We start from the raw sequence: 20,787 nt of genomic DNA, 5'->3' as shown, positions 1-20,787 counted from the left end.
CTCAGAGGTGAAAGCAGCAAATAACAATATTAATACTCTCAAAAAGATCATCGATGAAGCTGCAAAAGAAACAGAAAGTGAATTTCTTAAAACTACAGGCGCTCAACCCTCAACTGACTCTCCAATCAACAACTCAATGTTCAATGGGGAGAGTTCATCAGCACCAAAGACAACCAAAGTATCTTTCAAGGGGGAGACTTCAATACCATCCCCAACTCATAAAGGTCCAATCGAAGGGGAGAAACCAACTCCCATAGAGGATGCAAACTCTGATGCTACCACAGGATACACTTCATCAATCGAGAGGGAGAAAGAGGATGCAACTAACGAAGGCGAGGGTGATCAATCAGAATTTGAAGAGGAAGTGAATGTTGAATTGGATCCAGCTTATGACCGAGATTATCCTCCGTTAGTAAAATGGACCAAGGACCATCCCCAAGCACAAATTATTGGTGAATCTTATGAGAAAGTTCTTACTCGTTCTCAATTGAAAGCGAAACAAACTGCATTATTCTCTAAAGTTGAATTATGTATGTTTAACTCGTTAATCTCCAAAATCGAACTGAAAGCAGTTAATGATGCACTTGATCATTCTTATTGGGTTCAAGCAATGCAAGATGAGCTCCATGAGTTTGAACGTAATCGAGTTTGGAGGTTGATTCGCACACCAAAGGATGCTTCTGTGATCGGCTTGAAATGGGTCTTTAGAAATAAATTGGACAAAGAGGGGAACGTCTTTCGCAACAAGGCTCGGGTGGTGGTGAAAGGATATTTCCAAGAGGAAGGGATAGATTATGAGGAAACCTTTGCTCCACTAGCTAGGTTGGAATCAGTTACAATCTTCCTGGCAAATGCTGCTCATAAAAGCTTCGAAGTTTTCCAATTGGATGTCAAATGTGCTTTCTTGAATGGAGAACTAGAAGAAACAGCGAATGTTGAACAACCTCCCGATTTTGTGAACGAAAAATTTCCATATCATTGCTATGTGTTGGATAAATTGGTTTATGGTTTGAAGCAAGCACCGAGAGGCTGCTATGAAACTTTAACTCATTTTTTGAAAATGTCAAAATTGAAGCAAGGTTTGGTTGACCCAACCTTCTTCCGAAAGAAAGAAGGAGAACATCTAATGATAGTTCAGATTTATATTGATGATATCATATTTGGCTCTACGAATCCTAGCTTAACAGTTGAATTTAGAAAGTCGATGAAGACTAAATTTGAAATGAGCGCAATGGGTCCAATTAATTTTTTCCTTGGTTTAAATATTAGACATGGACCAGAAGGTATCTTTATCAACCAGGAGGCATACACAAAGAACCTGTTAACAAAATTTGGTATGACATGAGACTCTAAAGTGAAGGTTCCTATGGCATTTGGCACTAAGTTAACACCATCTCTGGAAAAACCTATTGTTGACATAACACTATATCGTCAAATGATAAGGTCCCTTATGTATCTAACAACTAGTAGACCGGACATTATGTTTTCTGTTTGTTATTGTGCTAGGTTTCAAGCTAATCCAAGAGAACCTCACATTGTGGAAGTGAAAAATATCTTTCGTTACCTAAAGCGAACCTCATCTCTCGGTCTCTGGTATCCGGCTAAATCTGGATTCTTTATTCAAGCTTTTTCTGATGTTGATCTTGGAGGATTTGGATTGGACCGAAAAAGCACTACAGGTGGGTGCCAATTTCTTGATGGAAAACTTGTTAGCTGGCAATCCAAGAAGCAAACTTGTGTGTCACTTTCAACGACAGAAGCTTAGTACATAGCTGCAACATCTTGTACTTCTTAAGTAATATGGATTCAAATTCAACTGAGAGATTATGGGTTGACTATGAAGAAGATTCCTCTCTATTGTGACTCAAGAAAGTTCAATAAGGATTTGCCACAATCGATTGCAGCACACCAAAATTAAACACATTGCACTTAGATATCATTTCATCAAGGATCATGTAGAAGATGGGAACGTGGAAGTGCATTTTGTTCGATCCTCTGATCAACTAGCTAACATATTCACTAAAGCCTTACCTGAAGCATGTTTCAATAAAATTTTACAAGGTCTAAGAATGATGGAAGCAGAGTCGGTACCGAATCCTCAAATCTTGCACTAAAATTAGACAGGCAAAATGGAGCGAACGCACGGTGTATTTCGGCTCCATAATTTTCGGGAACCAAAATGAACCGACCGTTCGGTCTATTTCGGCTCTGGAATTTTAAGAAACCAAAATGAACTGAACGCTCGGTCTATTTCGCTTCACTCAATAAAGATAAGGTTTCGGTTGTATATTTTGTATATTCTATTATCTATATTCTTTTATTTTTTTATTTTTTTTTTTCAGAAAAACTTCAGAAATCCAAAAATATTTTTTACTTTTCACAAAACTTCACAAATCCAAAAATATTTTCTCTTACTGTTTTTATTTAAAAAATATCATAACCTCAATTTTTTTTTGTTCGGTTGATTCGTTTTGTTTGTGTGGTTTGTTTGTTTGCTCATTCTTTTAAATAGGTTCCAAGTATACCAGTATAACAAAATTTGGAGCTGAGGCAGGTATGATTATTCTTTTATGAACTAGTTAAGGGTCCCTAGAAGCATGTTGCTGCATGTTAACCAACGCCTCTACGACTTAGAGCAATGCCTTAATGATTCGATCTATACCTATCATTTCTTGCAAATTAGGCTGTTAAAATCAACTTGGTCTAGAGCTACCTTACTCTTCTCATATGAGTTAAGAGTTTTTATGCTTAGTCACGTCTTTATCGCAGAAGGTACTTTCAGTTCTTTAGCCATCCTCCATACATTCTCCATCAACTTTAGGTTCACGACTATAACCCTTGAGACTCTCGGTTATTACCACTAAGGTTTATGGTTGCATAAAATCTATGTTTGTGATCTTAGATACGTATACCACGTGCTGAGTGAAACCCAAAATTCAACACCTATAATGAATTGACAGTGAATTATTATATTCAAGATCTTACTGGTTACCTACTGAAATCTTTTTATTTTTATTTATTTTTATTTTTGAGTGATCTTACATGAATTTGTCTAACACCAAGGCTTTTCTTCCCATAAAGATCTAGTTTATTTTTGTTTTTGGGATTTTTAAAACTTCTTTAGTCATTATAAAATATATCCTACCTACTTGTTCAACAGACCACATCGGTCTCACAAGTACTTATTCCAATGTTCGGTCTTACATTAAGAATCGACGTTCGGTTGAAGATAAGCCACCTTAAGCCTATGACTTAAAAAGAAGCCTTTCAATGTTTCTTTACACACACTTGATCGTATTTTTTTAGGAAACCACACAAGCACTTCAAGTCTCTCTTGACTTTGAAGGAAGCGATTCTTGTCCAGAATCACCTGCTTTCTGTCTTATAATAAGACATGACTCACATCCAATACACATTTGCTTTACTTCTTTATCTTTTGTCACTCTATTTCACGAAAGTTTTAATTTTCCAATATTCTGGTGGCTGTATGTTCAAGTTTTGTTTATCTTTAAGCTAAACGGGGGTAATACTTCTACTGATGGCAGGAAAGTCATCATGACTCACCGAGAGGTAATACTTCTCCCAGATCTCCTACTCCAAACAAATCTCCTCATAACAAACTTCTAACCCCACCTCCATCTCCGAAACAGACAGTTCCAGTTTCGGTTGTTCCCATTCCTCCACCTACCACATCACAAACAACACCTTCTTTTCCACCACCGCCACCATTTTCTTCCATTCCTATATCTACAATTTCCTTACCACCTCCTGTAATTTCCCAATCCACCACAACTACTATTCCTAAATCGACAGTATGAGTCAACGTATCTGATACGGGGGAAACTACTGAAATCGAACCTCCAGTTATCACTAAACCTCTTTCACTATCACATTCAACCAATTTTGGTGCCACTGTTGGTGGTGCTAATGATAAGTACGACTCTACATACTTCAGTCCCTATTGGCTTCCTACTAATGCGGATGATGATGCTTTAATCACCAGCCAACACTTGTAGAGCATTCATGAGAAATTGGATAAATTACTTGATGACAGTAAGTCCTATAGTGGCGTTGGGCTAAAATCCTTTGTGGAAACTGCCATTCATCAATACACTGACTCCATTGACAAATCAACTAAGGCTATTAATAAATCTACTTTTACCTGTCAAAAGGCCTCTGCTGATGTTGCAGATATTGTTCATACTACTCAGATTATTCTCAACTCTCTTAAAGGGCATGCTGATACAAATACAGCCAGGGTGCAAGCCTCTGTGAATTCGTTTTTCAAGTCCTTTCAAGAAGAGCATACCAAGTTTGAAGATGTTCGTTCTTCCATCAAAGCAGAGAACACATCAATTCTTAGTTCAGTGTCCTCTCGGCTGGAATCTCTTCATGCTGATCTTGCCAAATAAAGTGCTCTGAAAGAAGAACTTGCTTGAAAAGCCTCCACGATTGAAGTTCAGAAGGTTCAGTTAGCTCAAGATGAAAAAGAAATTGGTTTGTTGAAGACAGAGAGAGCTGTTTTTCACAGCTGTGCAGGGGATGTGTCGGATATGCTCACCAACATTCTTGGTGCTCATGATCCTATCCTCACTTTGACTATTCGGAATCATCTCACTACCAAACTTCTTCCTTCCCTTTCATTGTTACACGAGATTAAGGGTGTTTCAGAGAGATTTATTGCTCCAAAACAGGGGGGATAGGGTGCTCATCAACCGAAGGCTAAAACTGAAACTGATAAAGTTACAACCGAACTGAAGGATAATGTAGCTTCAGGTTCTGGTTCACAAGCTAAGCAAAAGGAGATTGAAGATGATAGTGATGATGATGTTGAGGAAAACATTGTTGAGGCTCTCAAAAGAAAGAAGAGACACCAAGAGTTGGATGAAACTCTAAGAATTGGAAGGGAAGCAAAGGAGAGAGAAAGGAGAAACAAGGAAGAAGAAGAAGAAGCCTTGAACTGCAAGAAGACCTTGTTTCCCTTATGGACAAAATAGGCACTTATCAATCAAGCTATATAGTTTCCAAGTGTTTATTGGTTGGAACCTATTGCTTCGTTTGACTGTGACAATTCTAAGGACTCGCAGTTCGCCATGCTGATAACACGAAAGGCATTCACGTTTCACTGCTTTGATTTGACTGTGGAGGTTCCTTTTTCTCATCCAAAGGTTGACAGAGAGCTTATTGATTTCTATCTGAAGTATGGGCAACCTCAGTACTTCACATTAAGCGCACTGCAGATAATTACTATCAAGGTATTGAAACCTACAACTTCTGGGAAATTTGTAAATGTCAATTTCAAAATCACATGAGGATCTGCAAACTCGCTGTCGATTATCTCCCTAGCAGATCTTCCAAATCTAAATCCTCACAATTGGATTCTTTTGTTTAATATTCTGGTCACAAATTCGAGGGAATATGAGCCGATATTGGAGCACTTGAAGAGGATGTTGGCTTCTTATATCTATGAGGTTGGTTCTATGGATTAAGAGATAGCAAGAGTGATGAATAAGAAACCGACCATCAGGACAACACCGAAACCAGGAGATGTAAATATGATGAAAATGGGCCAAATAGATTCAACACATCTCACTGTGATGTTTACCACAGGCGAAGCTAATATATTTTTATTTGCTCTTGTTGATAAACATTTATTTTCAACTGACTACTTGGAGCACATCATCAACATTATTCATCGGTGCAAGCAGCACTCAGAACCAGACAAAAAGAACTTCACGGACATGCTTCGATGGTACATAATGTTCCATCATCATCTTTTGGCTATCATTCCGAAGGTGGTCAAAACCATAACGAAGTCTTCTGCAGCTTAACCGAAGTGAGCTTTCGGTTCCATTGAAGCAAAGGGGGAGATTGTATAGTTTAATTGTGTTGCGTCATGGGCTTTATATTTTGTATCCGGATTGGGCATGTCCATCTTTGTTTATCTAGTAGGGTTTTACTATAAGTATGCATGCATGTATGCATTATACGCTGTCGATTATTACGTTTATTATTTTGTAACCCTAAACACCTCTATAGTCGAAGTTCTTAATCGAGCTCTTCTAAGGTGTTAAAGTATTAATCATACGACATATTCAAATCCATACTTGTGTTCATATTTACGTTCATAATTGTTTTCTTGCATAGAATCTAACGATCCTAATTGAACTGAGTTCTATCAATCCGATTATGGGCATGGTCCTTTTGGGTTGCCTTCAGCATAACGATATGTATGATGAATTAAGGAGAGAAAGGTTTAATTGTGATTTATTAATATATTATAAGAATAATATATTAAAGGAGAAATCATATTGTTTAATTAATATTAGTCAAAAATTAATTAAGAATTAATTTTGTGGCTAAAAGAGATTAATTAAACTTAGGGGACTTATTGTGTAATTATAATACAATTACATAGATGGGCTTATGGACTCCATAGAAGGTGGAGCGGAAAAATTCTATGGGGAAACTCATTAGAAATCGTCCAAGGCTTCTAAAGAAGGAGTCCATGGGCTGCTTAGGGCTGAAGCAGTCAAATTACGGTTTCCTAGCTTGATAACCCTAATAGCCTAAGTATAGAAGGAGCCCTTAGGCACCAAAAACGTGGCTAACACATCCTTTAGGGTTTCTAGCCATTTTTGGTGCCTCCCCTCTCTTCCTTCTTCATCCAAGTTGCATAGTGGTGTTTGTGACTCCATTAGAGGTGCAGCACTTGAGGCACTAAGCTTTCTGAAGCTAAGGATTGATTGTTATTCCTATAATACAATAAAAGGTTAGATCTAAACCCTGTTTTATGTTAATATAATTAATTGTATGTTAGATCTAGGGTTTATGGCTTTGGATAATCAATTGTGTGTTCATTAGACAAACTAGATCCAAAGCTATTATGGTTTGCATGTACACTATAGGACTGATGTATTGCTTGAAATCCATTAGTGGTATCAGAGCCTGGGGCTATTTATTAGTGAATTTGATGCTTATTTGAATGAAAAAATCGAAATTTTTGACTTTTTGGAGCTGGACTCACAGAGTCCATTAATGAACTCGCAGAGTCTAGTGCTAACTCGACGAGTCAGCGAGTCTGGTAGCTATATTTCACGATTTTCTTGCTTTTTTGCTGTGGGATAATTACCAAAACGTTTTTGATTGATAAAAATTGGATTTTTATGATATTGGGTGATTATCCTTGGCAAAATAAAAAATATCTTCATATTAATTGAATAATTACTTCCTTATATGATTAAATTTAATTATATGAATTATTTGGTGAATTATCTTGCAAGAAATTGGACTAGGTCAAAATTAGATAACCACCAATTAATTGTTAATTGCCTTATTTGAATTTTGATCTAGAATGTTCTTGATAAAGTTTGAAAAAGTTTCAAATTACTCCCTTTAGGTTTTATAGTTTAAATTTAAACTTAAAATTTTGTTTTTGAAATTTAAATAAGTTAAACCCTAATGTTTTGAAAAGTTAAAAAGTTAATCGTACCATTAGTAGGCCTCATTGACGAAGCTGGTCTATAAGGGGTGTTTAAGGAACTTGCCTATAAAGTGGTGATTGAATGGTTATCCATTATTACCCACCACACTCTTGATTAGTGGAGGGTCGTTAGCCGAATGGGTATGATAGGACGAAACCTTCCATTATAAGTATAATGAAGTACAAAGTAACTAAATGTTTTTCAAATTCCCAAATCAGAGTTACTTTAGGCAAAATGTGAAATTGTATGCTAATCCATGGAATTACACTTTGTACCCTTGCCAAGACATTAGTGGAGCGTGTGTGGTTAACTGACACACTAATTTGGGTTTGGCATTTGTAGCGAAGGGTGGCTCGATGTTTGTCATAGATTAATGGAGCGTGTGTGGCTAACCGACACATTGATTAAGTGATAGTAGCATTGTGTGCACCACGTGATTTGCATGGTTATTCACACCTTGTTTGTGATCCTCGGCATCCTAGTCGCAAACTTGAAGGGCATAATCGAGATTAAACATCCCATTGAAAAGTTTAATGAATCTCAAAAGATCTAGGAGTATGAATTCATTTAAAACTTAAATTTCCTTTTTGTTTTTCATGGTGGAAATTGGTAAATCGTCATTTACCTACCTTCAAATATTCTGCAACTAGATTACGACATCCATCTTCTAGGTTGTAGAGTATTGTGTTGGATCCTAGCCTTAATAACTCATTTGGGTGTTTTATTAAGGAGTCAATCAACTTAACTTGAATTTTCTCCCATTTTGTAGATGTCTGAATCTTATAATGGTCTTCTTAAATCCTTTGGAACAAGCTTTCCAAATGGAGATGACATTATAAGATATGTTCAAGGAAATGAAAGTCATGCTTCACTTCCTCCACCTCCTCCAATTGTTCTCCCTGACCCACAAGTTCAAAGACTTGAAAAGTTCAAGCTCACTCAAGCCCTTTTGGCAACTAAACACGAAGATGGGAAACCTGTGTGTGCACACGTCTTAGAGATAAAGTCACACATTGATAGGTTAAGGATGTTGGGTGTCGATATATCGGAGATGTTGGTTGTTGACTAGGTTCTTCAGTCACTTCCTGATTCGTATAGTGAGTTCGTAAGAGATTACTATACGATGGTTCACGACGTGACCCTCATTGATTTGACCTATTTGCTTATTGCTACTGAATTAGCAATGATTTGGCTCAATGGTCAAGCAAACTTGATTGGTCGATTAAACTCTCATACTTCATTGGAGACTGGGAACATTGAATGTACAAAAAGGAATGAGCATGAGATTGTCCCATGTAATGTGCCAATGGAGTCCATTTTCTTTTATTGCAATGAGAAGGGGCATTGGAGACGAAGATCCCCTGTTCACCTGAGAGATCAAAGAGATGGGAGAGTCAAGACGTATGGCTCTAGTTTAGGTAAAATCAATTAACTAACTCTATAAGTTCCTATTTTTGGTTCTTAATACATGATGTGATAAGATTACATTTTGATGCTTTGCAGGATTGAAGAGAAGAAAGGAAGCTTAAGGAAGAAGCGTGCTGAATCTAATCACGAAGAAATGGATTTCGATCGCATGGATTCAAAGATCAGATTTTTGAGCTGCTACTTTAAAGTTAGGGTAGATTGCTAAGAAATATGTAATAGCATAGTTTTTTAGTTATATTTCATTTTAGGGACAAGTTTTTCCGCGGTAAGATAAATTTTAAGTTTTATCTTATTTATTTATCCTTACAATGGCGTGTATGATCTTAATTAGGTTATTTGTGGAAGTGTCGAGAGTTTACCAAATAGGGAGAATTTCTCATCGCCTATGTTTCAAGTGGATAGAAACTTGGAATCATGCAACGTGTATTGTATGATGAATGAAAAACTTTCATATTTGGGAAATTTAGAATAATTCTTTCACAAAGTGTCAAATCGAAGGACTAGGAGATCGAGTACGCTGGGTCGTACGTTGATCAAGTCTACCACAAGAGTGACAAAGATATTTGTCATGATTTACTAAAGTTTAAATTATGCTTATACTTTTAAGAGTGAGTATAATTCTAAGTTGATTGAAAGAGTTACAATCAATAGCAGAACGAATAGGAAGAATCTAGTAGGCAGAAAGATACAAGTTTCTCTATTCTAAGAAGAAGGTAGAGTAACTTTTATTATGTTTTTATGATAAGTCTTAATGATTAAGAACCATGTCTCTATTGATCCTCTAAGCGAGCCTTAGTGAAATTGCATGCCTAACAAGAGGAATCGAGAATTGTAGAAATAGTTAAATCAAGAAGTCAATTATACTTTGTTCCAATATCAAGTATTAGAGTGAAGATTGTGACTTGAGTGAAAAGTCTTAAGTAGGTTTGTAACACTTATCAAATGTAGAATAAGAAAGTTTCTTATTCTTGTACATTTGAAATTGGTAAGTTGTGATGTCTTGGATAAGACAAATGCCAACTAGGACCAATTGAGTGAAGTGTTAAACTTGATAAGAAGCTACACTAACTCTTGAATATTTGTTTTGTCAAGAAATGTTTCTTGACAAGAGAATATTATATGTCAAGGAGTCAGTGGGAGTCTTAAATGTCCTGAAAAGTTTCAAGAACAAATTCAAGAATGAACCTAGTTAATCATCACTATCATATGACTTGAGGTTTACAACCTATCATGTTGACATAATTTTGTTTCTGTGCCATTCCAGTTGAGTTAATTATGTATGTGAGTTGTATGAGTTATCATTTGAATGCATAATGGAAAGCACCTTGATCAATGGAAAGTACATTAATAAGTAAGGGTGAGCTACTTAACAACCTGGAAGCAATGGTGGGCACTCGTGCTGCCATGAGGCAAGAAATTAAGATTGAACAAGTTTAGTCCATATAAGTTTGAATTGTCGCAAATTTTGGTTTTGGAAAAATTCATATGGATAGGAACACATACACTTTAAAATCTAAGTGTCATAAGGTTTGCCTCCTTCATAAAAATGATTGTGAGGAAGTGCTATCACTAAGATAGATTTTAAGGAGATAGCAATTGTGAAAATTTTATTCTCAAATTCGATTATGGTTACGACATCATTTCCATAGTTCGAATTGTCAGATTTGGCAATTAGTCTAACATTTAGGACTTATTGATATAAGTTCTAAATTGTTTAGACACACATATGAGCTATCTAAGGCAAAGGTGTATAAGTTTAAGAAGCTTAGATAAAGGCTTATCGAAGCATCTGGTATTAGAAATATGAACTTCAGAAATTCAATAGGCATTGTTTTCTGGAAGTTCAGTTGTTTTTTGAATACATGTTAAAACTAGTGGGAGCATAACTAGTATGCTTATATGATAATAATCATCATGATAGTGGGAGCATAAGTGTTATGTTTGTATGATTATTATGGAAAGTATTTCAAGTTAGCAATATTAGTTATAGAAAAACAAAGATTCAATTTGCAAAATTGCATGGGTTGAAAAGTTGTTTTTGCTATAATTAAGGGAGATAATATTATACTTCGTTTCAAAATCTAAATCTTGGATTGAGAAATTTTAATAAATTTAGTCAAAGGATACATAGTGTGTTATTAAATTTTGATTATGATTACAGCATCCCTCTTCATAGTTCGAATTGTGAGAACTTGACACATATAATATTATGGCAGAAGATTGATAAAGTATCATATATTTATGTAAGACTTTATGCATCGTGTCCCATACGCTTCGGGTATAGAATCGATTGAAAATGATATAATATTTGACCATTATAAAATTTTCCAAATGTCCAGCGCATCAAGAGGGAAAAAGGACTAGAATCGGTTTTGATTATAATAATTAAACAACTATCAAAGGACGATCCAAAGTTTGCTGAGGATTGGTCGCTTGTGAGTAGTTGGAAATATGGTATTGGATGGACCATATCAAAATTATTATGAATAGATAAGATTCTATTAAGAATGAGTTGTCATATGGAAATTATGGAAATGTTTCCATATTAGGAGTTGGATATTGAGAGTCTATGTAGATTAGAAAATTTTATGCAAGAAGGATGTTTAAATGAATATACTTTGAATGTGAGACTTCACGTCTATGGATTTATCTTGTAACAATTTCCGATAGAATACTTTGTAATTTCATTGGCCAAGTCTTGGAGACTTTTGTGCTATGATTTTGCGAAACGATCGTTGCATAAAATGTTAGAATCTAGCATATTCTAGTAGTGGCAAGAACCTTGTGTGCTAATACTAATGATAAGGATTGGGAATCGGGAAATGAGCATCGTTGGAAAAGTTTTTCAATGGATGTATTTCACAAAGTAAGGACTATAGGAAAAATAGTGTGCATGCTTTGTGCATGGGACAACTATTATTGTAATTTAAGTAAGAAGTTGATTTTCTAAAACAGTAAACGATAAATAATGAGTAATCAATATGGTGGTTAAATAGAAGTGTTTTATTTACTCTCATAAGTTTCAGGCCATATAGGATTAAGTATTATTATTGTGTTTAAATTTTGCATGTTTTGACTTCCAGAATAACTGGGTTATTCAAACCTCCACATTCGGTCATACTTTGGAACTAGGTATGAAGCAAGACTGTCGTGAAGATTCTGTAGATTGTCTAAAGAGTTTAGACATAGCACAAGTTTGCTGCAGAGTTCATGAGTGCTTTGATAAGATTAGAGTATTGGATTAAACCCACGCTCACGTGAATCACTTCATGGATTATATCGCGAGAGATTGTGAGTTGATAATATTGTATATTCTTGAAACCGAGACGTGTGAGTTGTTATTTGTTGGTCGGTTGCACATTGATAATAATTAAATGCATCGGTAACTTGGTGTTATAAAACTTATTGTTGTGTATGATTCGATCAGTAAATGTGAGCGAGCATTTGAGTTGAGGTTTATCCATTACTTTTACCCAAAGTGGGATAAAAGCGATATTTGTGGGCCCCTCGATGATTTACTGATGACATCTAAGCGCTTGGCCAAGCCGAGACTAAGTTGACGTGTTCAATTGTAGTCTGTAGTCAGTCGTCATAAATCGGAAGTCGGGAAAAAGTATAGAGAGAATGATTATAATTCATGTCTTGTGTCTATACGATATCTTGAGAATTGAGGAATATATGATCCCTTATCTAAAGAACACGCGTATCTGATAAGATCAGAGTTGACATCGGCTTATGAAAGCTACGATTGCTGATTAGGTTTTGAAGTCATATGGAAAATAATTATTAGACTTATACAAGTGGGAGACTATTGGATTAGTGTCTAAGTCCATAATTATTTTGGTATGTACTTGACCTGATTATGAGCATGGTCCTTTTGGGTTGCCTTCACCATAGCAATATGTAGGATGAATTGAGGATATAAAGGTTTAATTATGATTTATTAATATATTATAAGAATAATATATTAAAGGAGAAATCATATTGTTTAATTAATATTAGTAAAAAATTAATTAAGAATTAATTTGTGGTTAAAAGAGATTAATTAAACTTAAGGGACTAATTGTGTAATTATAAGACAATTACATAGATGAGCTTATGGACTCCATAGAAGGTGGAGTGGACGAATTCTATGGGGAAACTCGTTAGAAATCGTCCAAGGCTTCTAAAAAAGGAGTCCATGGGCTGCTTAGGGCTTAAGCAGTCAAATTAGGGTTTCCTAGCTTGATAACCCTAATAGCTTAAGTATATAAGGAGCCCTTAGGCACCAAAAACGTGGCTAACACTTCCTTTAGGGTTTTCAGCCGTTTTTGGTGCCTCCCCTCTCTTCCCTCTTCATCCAAGTTGCTTAGTGGTGTTTGTGACTCCATTAGAGGTGCAACACTTGATACACTAAGTTTTATGAAGCTAATGATTGATTGTTATTCCTATATAACAATCAAAGGTTAGATCTAAACCCTGTTTTATGTTAATATGATTAATCGTATGTTAGATCTAGGGTTTATGGCTTTCGATAATCAATTGCATGTTCATTACACAAAGTAGATCCAAAGCTATTAGGGTTTGCATTTACACCATATGATTGATGTATTGCTCAAAACCCTTCATATTAATCCTAGTTTAAAATCATGTATAAACTCTAAATTACAAATCGGAAAAAAACCAAGTGTCAATCCAACTTTAAACGAATTAGATGTGCATTTTTTAAAACTTTCACAGAATACAAAAAAACTGATAAAAATAAACTTTAATCTTTGATATCTCGACTTTGGAAGACCGTAAGTCAATGGATATAAAACTAAAAATTACAAATTTATAGTTTGTATAAACTTTAAACTACATGTTAGAAAAAACCGTATATTAATCCGACTTGAAACGAATGAGATATTCATGTTTTAAACGTTTCATAAAAACTAGTTCCGACACTTAAAAGTGGTTCCGCTTCCTAACACCGGTTTCTGTTCTTATACCCGGTTTGCCCCGACCCGATGGACCCTAACCAGATTACTCTGAACCCGGGTAAATCCAATTTTTTAAGTCAGAACAAAAAATAGTTCACTACAAGAAATAAACGCATTAGCGGCGACGCCTATAGCGGCGACGCATAACAATAGCGGCGACACGTAAATGACGCGTTACGTGTCGCCGCTATTGCTATGCGTCTCCGCTATAGGCGTCGCCGCTAATGCGTTTATTTAGCGATCCGCGTCGTTTTGACCCCATCCGTCCGATTTCACTTTGATCTAATGGCTGTAGAGTAAAGCGGAGACGCGCGTTATTTTTTCCCTCCACATGTCGCCGCTAATGCCTTTATGTCGCCGCTGTTGCCCTAATGTCACCGCTAATGCCCGTCGCCGCTAATACCTAACGCAGATTACCCCCTTCACAGGTTCCCTTTCTGCCATTTTCTCTCTACTTCCACTTCTCTCGTTCTCCTCTTCTTCTTTCTGCAATATCACGGTTTTTTTACTAGTTTGTGGAGTTGGAATTGCTTCTTGGACCGGTGCTTGCCTCTCATTCCCCCAAGACAGCCATAAACCGGTGATATTTTTGCAAATTCCGAAATTACCCCTCCTTCCACAAGGTCGAATTTCTCATCTTTTTGCTATGATTTTTCTGTTTTTGTGTTACTTAAGATGATAAAATGTGAGTGTTTTGTTGGTTTGTGTGTGTTTTGTTGAAATATTTTGTTTGATTGTATATATTTTGTTGAAATATTTTGTTGGTTTGTGTGTGTATTTTGATAGGAATGTGAAATATTTTGTTTGATTGTATATATTTTGTTTGATTGTATATATTTCAAACGCCAGAATTTTTAAGGCGTTCGGCGTCAAACAAAGAATGTCGTGCAAAACAAGTAGTTGTAAATAGAGGGGGGTCGAGCTCATATAGCAATGCATGTTTTAAAGAGGTAAGTTATGATATATTTAAATATTTATTTAAAGTATAACTAATCTAAATTTTAATGTTAAATAGGATATCAGTCGAATCGAAGCTTTTCGTAAAGCTAATTCCAATCGCCAAGGGGTATTTTATAGTCCGGCAGTAGAGCAACAATACGTAAGTGGTTAATTTGTATTTTTCATATAAGTGTTTATATTGTCAAAGGTATTTAGTAATCTAATTTTTATGATTTTTATTGTTTTTAAAAAATACAGAATGCTTTACTCCAAGAGATAAACCAACGAACCCAGTCTACTTCTGAGGCAAACGGTCTAGCATCAACTGATATAAAAGATTGTTTTGAAAGAATATTGGGTGTTCGACGCGGACATATCAGAGGTATTGGGCGTAAACCCCCTACCGTTGTGTCTATGTACGATCAGCAACAAACAATGACACAACAAGAACCACAATCACAGGTAATTGTTAGTAAATGCTATAATGGATTGGTATAATTAATTATAATGTTATTCTGATATATTGTTAATATATTTTGTTTTTTTTATAGTTGCAAATGCTGCAAACAATACTACAGGACCCGGCTTGTTCTGCAACATTGGAAGAGTGGTTTCGCTCATTGCCGTCACAAAATAATGAAGATGATGATGAGGACGAGTAGTTATTTTAGGATTTAATGAAACGTTTTGTAATTCGAAACAATACTAAATGTGGTATATATATATATGTATTAATATTTTGGATTGATTTTATGTATTAACATTTTGGATTGATTTTATGTATTAATATTTCTATATAAAATTATCAGATTAATATTTGGATTTGGATTGATTATAAATTCAATGTGAAATAAATAAACAAAAAAAATAAAAATAAATCAAAAGAGCATTAGCAGCGACGGTAATAGTGGCGACGGCGTCATATTAGCGGCGACAACATATTAGCGGCGACGAGACGCATTAGCGACGACAGGAGTATTAGCGGTGACACCAAGTATTTGCGGCGACAATGAGCGTATTAGCGACGAATCTATACCGGCGACGTATTTGCAGTGACGCGTCGCCGCTAAAGGTATTAGCGGCGACACGCCTAACCTTTAGCGGCGACGCGTGTCGCCGCTGTTGCCCAATCTTCTTGTAGTGGTTCTATATATTCCGGTTCTAACGGTTCTGGTTCCCATCTAATTTTTTGTTTTTAAATCTCATCTCTAGTTCCTCCTACCGCCAAAAAATGTTATATAAATTATTAAAAAAAAAAGTAGTACAAAAATTTGTTGGCAAAAAAATAGTTATTTAGCTAAATTTGATATTAATATAAATTTTTTGGTTAAATCTTCTTAAATAAATGAATGTTTTTTTTTTTGTTAAATTTTTTTGTGCCACTTAACATAATTTTATTCAATTTATCAAATGTCATTTTGTGGTTATTTTGAAATAAATTTTTTTCCACATTTCATTTATTAGTTTTTTATTTTATTTTATTTTATTAAATTACACATAATATTTTAATGTAATAATTGCAATAAATATAGTAATAAATGGATAATAATTTCATTAGAAAACTTACCTTTTAATTTCAAAATTCTCAAAATTAAAGTTCGTTAGTTTTTTTTTTTTTTTTTTTTTTTTTTTTTTTTTTTTTAGTTTAAAAGATAAAAATATTTCCATTATAATATATCATTATTTTTTTTATTTACTTTTAAATTCAAAGTTATGACCTTTTTATATATATATATATATATATATATATATATGTATATATATATATATATATTTTAAATTGACACATGTAACACATCGGTATCACAACTAATGTATATAAAAAAAATGCGAAGTGATTCGTACACAACAATTCATGTATTATATAGTTGTACAATAAAAGATTTTAAAAATTAATTGTTGTGAATGGAGAAAAATTATTATGTACGTATTAGCTTCCTAAAAAAATAGTAAATATGTATAATTGTAAAACTTTACTACCCTCAAAGTGGTGAAAAAAATCATCAAAAACTTAAAAAAAAACTTTTAATTATCGGTTATAATTATATCGTGAACATTTTAAGTATGTTTATTGGTGAACGAGAAAAAAATTAGATGTTACTAAATACAAACAAAAAGGAAAACTGGTTGTCCTTTTAAATTTATTTCTCAAATAATATTTGTAATCAAATGCTTTGTCAACGTCAAATTTGATATTTTAAGTATATTATTATTAATGACTACACATTTGTAAGTATTATTCAAATATAATAACATTTCAATATTACTTATTTAATTAACTTTTAAGATTACGACATCCCACCTCTTTTATTTTTTTGCGTCGACTTATTTAATTTATTTAAGTGTAGTTGCACTATAACTTGATCTGTATTGTGTGTCTCTTCAATGTGAGTTATGTTCTAATCAGATAATTTGAAATGCTACGTATTCATTTTTAGTTGTAAATTTCACTTGATTTTTTTTCTCATTGTTAAAACCGAAAAATCATTTTAATTAACGAAAAGAAATAATATAATTACACATATGAAAACAAAGTTTGAAATCTTGTAAAAGAATTACAGAAATTCTTAAATGGCGACAAAATATCAAACGACTTAACACCCAATTACGCCGTTTACTCATGTAGTCATGTATGGGCATTTATGGAGGATCACAATATCAGGTTTGGATCTAAATATATCACATATGTTAATTACTGACTACTGAGCTCAAAACTTCCATAAATATATCACATACTTCACTAAATTTATCTCATTACATGGTTATCATGACCATAGAACTCCATTTGCTGACCATAAACAGTCATCAATCATAATAATATCATGATCACCAGAAGTTGAAAAATCGTCATAGGTCCGCCACTGGTTATGGTGGTTCATCAGATCTATAGCTTCCATAAAAAAATCACCACCCATTCTCCAGAAATCCTCAACTGGTTCTTCACTTAACGGTTGTGACGAGTATCCATTCGAAGCCACATGATCCAAGCTGCTTGAAGATGATGGTGACGATTGTTCTTTGTTTACATGAGATGATGATTCCGCAGATAACACTGACAATAATAATTCAAATTCGTCTCTATCTTTCAAATCAGAAACTTTTACAACACCTTTTTCTTTACTGCACAAAGGATTCTGGACCATTTCTTTTCCCGAGTATGACACAGTAGTCTTTTGATTAACACGTTTACGCAAATGAGTGTGCCAATGGTTCTTTATGTCATTATCACTTCTTCCTGGTAATTTTGCAGCGATTTTCGACCATCTGAAATTAACAGTAATATATATAAGAGGAGATAATTGATCAAGAAGTTGAGAGATGTAAAGTAGTTCATGAACACATACTTGTTACCAATACTGTGGTGTAAGCTGATAATGAGATCTTCTTCTTCATCTGTGTAACTTCCACGATTTATATTTGGATGAAGATAATTAACCCATCTAAGCCTGCAACTCTTTCCACATCTTGATAACCCTAATCATTTGAAAGAACACGGAAGGAGATCAATTGAGAATCATTTAAAGAAGAAGGATTCAAAATGTCGTGACAAATTTTAACAGAAGAAAAGAGGTTTCATACCAGCTAACTTGGGGAGCTTGCGCCAGTTTGAATGACCGTATTTCTCGATATACGCTCTCAGCTTCTGATCTTCATTATCGCTCCATGCTCCTTTTTTCAATCCGTTTTTGTCGAAGTATGGTGCCCTAACCATGTTTACTCAACTAGTCCTTCTTTAGTCTTATCTTGAATTAGTTTCTAATAGCTCTAAACTGATGCCCATGTTGAAGCCAGTTCACTCTTGTATTTATACAAAAAGAAACAATAAACCAAAACGTGTCTTGAAATGTAATACTTCCAAAACCCACTAGCGTAGACTTTCAAAAATTCAGGGATTTTTTTTTCTTACTATTCTCAGATTAACATGGATATTGTTTTAATAAGACTGGAACAATCCAATCAATTTTAATAAAAATAAATACTTAAGTATTTGATTATTAATAAGAAAAAAATTGATTAGATTTTTTAAGAAATTATATATTATTTTTGGACAAAAAAAAAGGGCAAAAAAAGAACACTTGGGTTGCTCTAGAAGCTCCCACGAATGTGATGATTTTTGGATTTACTGTGTAATAAGAAACCTTCGACTTGTACCAATTCATAGCATAACGCCAAATGTGGTCAATATGGGTTCCTAGATATAGGAAACAATATATATATATATATATATATATATATATATATATATATATATATATATATATATATATATATATATATATATATATATATTCAACCTTAACCATATATTTCTGATTTACCGTTCTAACCGTTCTCTGTACCGGCACTAAGACGACAATGTGTTGGATTAGATCATAAATGGGTTAACCTGTTTAATTAATTCGGTTGAAAATCTTTTACTCAACCTAATCTTTTAATTAAGTACATGGGTTAAAATTGCGTTGATATGTTTATTGTTTTACAACCCAACCTATTTACTAAATAGGTTAAACAAATGTTAATTTGTTTTAATTTCCAGAAAAAAAAAACTCCATAAAAAAATCAGATAATGCATCGAATAAAATTCCGTACAATTTAGAAGCTATAATAATTATTCAAGTTTGAAAATTGTACGATAATAACTTTATAGGCTCATAACATAAACACAAATAAATGCTTATAACCATAAAATATTATAAATGTTTTAATTTCTAAGTCCTATGCAACTCAACTATCAACATATGTATCTCATTTACCGTTCTAACCCTTCTGTGTACCGGCACTAAAACCACAATGGGTTGGGTTAGGTCATAAACAGGTTAACCTGTTTAATTAAGTAGGTTGAAAATCTTTACCCAACCTAACCTTTTAAGTAAATGGGTTAAAATCGAGTTGACATGTTTATTGTTTTATCACTCAACCTATTTACTAAATAGGTTAAACACAGATTAACTCGTTTAAATTGTTAGAAAAAAAAAAACTCCATAAAATATCAAATAATTCATCGAATAAAATTCCGTACAATTTAGAGGCTATAATAATTGTTTATGTTTGAAGATTATACAATAATAACCGTATATGCTCATAACACAAACATAAATAAATGTTTATAACCATTAAAAATTATAAATGTTTTAATTTCTAAATCCTATGCAACTCAAGTATCACATTTACCAACTTGAATTCCAATAACAATTATTACTGACCCATGGCTTTTGATAAACAAAAAATAATCCAAATATAATGATCAAGTAGATAATAATACTAAATAAATATAGATTAATAATATTTAAGTATTTTAAACGTGTTGGCGAGTTGTAAATGGGTTAATAATTTCAACTCTAACCCAACCCTTTTAATTAAACAGGTTAGACACGTCGACGCATTTACTTAAATGGGTTCTAAATCTCAATCCCACCTGCTGTTTTTTAGGTTGGATTCGGGTTGGGTTAGCGGGTTCGGGCTAAGATTGTTACCCTTAACCAGCACGACAGGAGAGTTTATAATCATTAATGATTATGCAACGCCGTCCCACCACCATAACCACCACCGCCAACTCGCCACCTATCAACCACACTACTGCCACCTCCGTCAACTATATCACCGCCACCTCTGCCACCACCACCTCCTCTCCTACCAACCACTATAATCATATATGATTAAGCATTTTTGAACAAACATATATGTATCATCATTTATGATTAGACATATATGCATAAACATATATAATTATATATGATTATACATTTCCGCAATATAATCGTTTATGATTAAACATACCTCATTGCTGCTAATATGCTGAAACGTTTGAGTGACAAATCAGAAATATGAAATATATGGCTGAGATTGAATCTCATTGATCTCTATTTTTTTAGAATCTTAAGTGAATTGTCTCATATATATATATATATATATATATATATATATATATATATATATATATATATATATATATATATATATATATATATATATAT

At 33.9% G+C, this 20,787-nt stretch overlaps 1 protein-coding gene across 1 annotated transcript; it reads right to left on the bottom strand.

The window, feature by feature from the left end:
• Positions 1–17,390: 17,390 nt before the first annotated feature.
• LOC145038679 (transcription factor MYB16-like) lies at positions 17,391–18,571 on the bottom strand. Its single transcript, XM_078986960.1, has 3 exons — positions 18,392–18,571; positions 18,157–18,286; positions 17,391–18,076 (listed from the first exon to the last, which is right to left on the bottom strand). The coding sequence occupies exons 1-3, from the start codon at positions 18,522–18,524 to the stop codon at positions 17,578–17,580; spliced, it is 762 nt and encodes a 253-aa protein (XP_078843086.1). The 5' UTR covers positions 18,525–18,571; the 3' UTR covers positions 17,391–17,577.
• Positions 18,572–20,787: the final 2,216 nt, after the last annotated feature.

Source organism: Lactuca saligna, chromosome 4 (assembly GCF_052625555.1).
Source record: "Lactuca saligna cultivar CGN05327 chromosome 4, ASM5262555v1, whole genome shotgun sequence".
Lineage (NCBI taxonomy): Eukaryota > Viridiplantae > Streptophyta > Magnoliopsida > Asterales > Asteraceae > Lactuca > Lactuca saligna.
Note: the sequence above shows the minus strand (reverse complement) of the source record. Positions and strands in the feature narration are given on the sequence as shown.